Source organism: Etheostoma cragini, chromosome 22, assembly GCF_013103735.1.
Source record: "Etheostoma cragini isolate CJK2018 chromosome 22, CSU_Ecrag_1.0, whole genome shotgun sequence".
NCBI classification, from domain to species: Eukaryota; Metazoa; Chordata; class Actinopteri; order Perciformes; family Percidae; genus Etheostoma; species Etheostoma cragini.
The window spans coordinates 18891840-18893898 of NC_048428.1; the positions used below are offsets into that span (position 1 = coordinate 18891840).

Sequence of the window (2059 nt, forward strand, 5' to 3'; positions counted from 1 at the left end):
AATCAAGGTAACAAGTTGTTTCGGTTTGCGCTGTTAAATTGAAATTCCTGTTCTACTGAGAGAAAGCAAAGTTTTTTTTGAGTAAAAAACGTGAATGATGCGATGGTGTAGTGGATAGTGCAGAGGACTCTTATGCCGTTATTTTTAGTAGAAAGGGGGAGAGGGACTGAGAAGTTGTTGATGTTCACATTTTTTGACTAAGGATCTTCACATTCCTACCTACAGCACCTTTAACAATCAACTTAAAGGGATCCATAACAAACATGTGTCTATGTTAAAAAAAATATATATATTGACCAATATATATCATGAACAGATGTTTTACACTCTCAAATATCAATATCGATCAGGTTCTCGACACACAACCTAACACACACTCACTTCCAGGATTGCATTGAGTTAGGTATTGCACGCTAGATAACGTTTTGCATCGCCTCCCGCAGTCGTCCGTGACACATCGGATCAGCTACGAGTCGTGGTTGGCGAGCCGAGGGCTGATGTTGTCTCCTTTCCACCTGAGATGGCAGACCACCATGTTCAACCGTCTGTTTGCGTACTGCGCCCGCATCAACCCCCGAGCCCAGTACCTGTGGTGAGGACTACTGTTTAATTAATACCTCAAACTGTTCCTGCATCCTTTCCGTACTCTCCTCGTCCAGTCTACCATGTTCCTGCTCTTAAAAGAGCCACAAACAAACCCCTCCATCTTTTTGGAAGATTTCCCAGTTGGCCAACTTAGGCTCATTGGTTATTAATAATTTAGTTTAATGCACTTTAGAAAGTTTTTATAAAGTTTTTTTCTATACAAGCACACACTTAGAACAAAATTGATACAGTACGTTAAACAGATTCGACAGGAGAGGTAAGATGCTCTTGTCTAACACAGCCGTTTGCCTCTGAAATTTAGAACAACATCTCAACATTTTGTATAAAAACGTACAGTACAAAAAATATAAATTGGCAAAATATATATATGCAAATTAATACAAACAAAAAGACCCAAAATAAACAATGTAATAAAGGTATGCTATTAATGACTGATGTATAATTAGTTTTTTTGGGGGGGGTTTAAGGATATTTGTTGAATCAAAAAAAGCCTATTGTAATAAAGTTATTGATATAAATATCGTTTCACAACCACTGTCAATGGCAAAGTACCTGCATTGGCAGGATTTGATTAGTACCCAGTTGTATATGAAAGACCTGTCAATTTCCCTGTCCAAAGTACAAATATCTTACTTGGCATTTAGCTGTCGAAGCTCTTTCATTTTAACACTGATGGCGTCTTGTTAGTGGCCAGCTGTCACTATCACTCAACAGAATATTTGTGGCAGTGATGATTTTTGTGCATCTCTTCTCATCACTTAATGGACAAGTGGGCCCGTCTTCCAACATCTTGATATCACCTTTTACAGTTTGGCTTTGTGCTGTGTAGTATTTCTTTTTTCGCACTTTGTCACAAACCGGCTCAAAGCATGAGGTGTGGGGAGTAAATGGTATCAGGGGAGTGTGGAGGGAATGGATGAGTGAGGAATGTGTGGATGCATGGCAACACAAGTGTCCAAATGAACCCATAACCAGGAGATGTGGCTCCTAGGAGAAAGAGACACACACAGTGAGACATGGCCTGAAGTAGGGCTGGGCATTGTATTGATGTTGCGTTGATATCACGACATGAGGCTAAATATTGTCTTAGATTTTGGATATATTGTAATATGGAAAGTGTTGTCTTTACCTGGTTTTACAGGCTGCATTCCAGGAAAGAGATGACATTTTCTGAACGTACCAGACTGTTCTACCTGTTCTATTATATACCTTTACCAACTCAGTCATTAAATCATTTCTGGAGAATATTTATCAAAAATGTCATTGTGTAAATTACATTTTGTCAAAGCACCATTAGTCAACCATACATTATCGTCGCAACATTGAGGTGTTTGGTCGAGAATATCGTCATATTTGATTTTCTCTATATGACCCAGCCCTAGCATGAAGATGTATAACCTTGGTTGAGGCCTAGATTGGAGCCTACCGTAGGTGTCAACCATAGAGAGACCCC

General features: G+C 39.3%; 1 protein-coding gene across 1 annotated transcript in view; it reads left to right on the plus strand.

Annotated features, from left to right (window-relative positions):
- The window catches only part of mbtps2 (membrane-bound transcription factor peptidase, site 2), a 15257-nt gene that overhangs the window by 594 nt on the left and 12604 nt on the right, over positions 1–2059 (plus strand). Inside the window, exon 2 of the mRNA XM_034862795.1 lies at positions 444–592. Within this exon, the coding sequence (XP_034718686.1) occupies positions 444–592 (149 nt within the window). The remainder of the gene's footprint in view (positions 1–443; positions 593–2059) is intronic.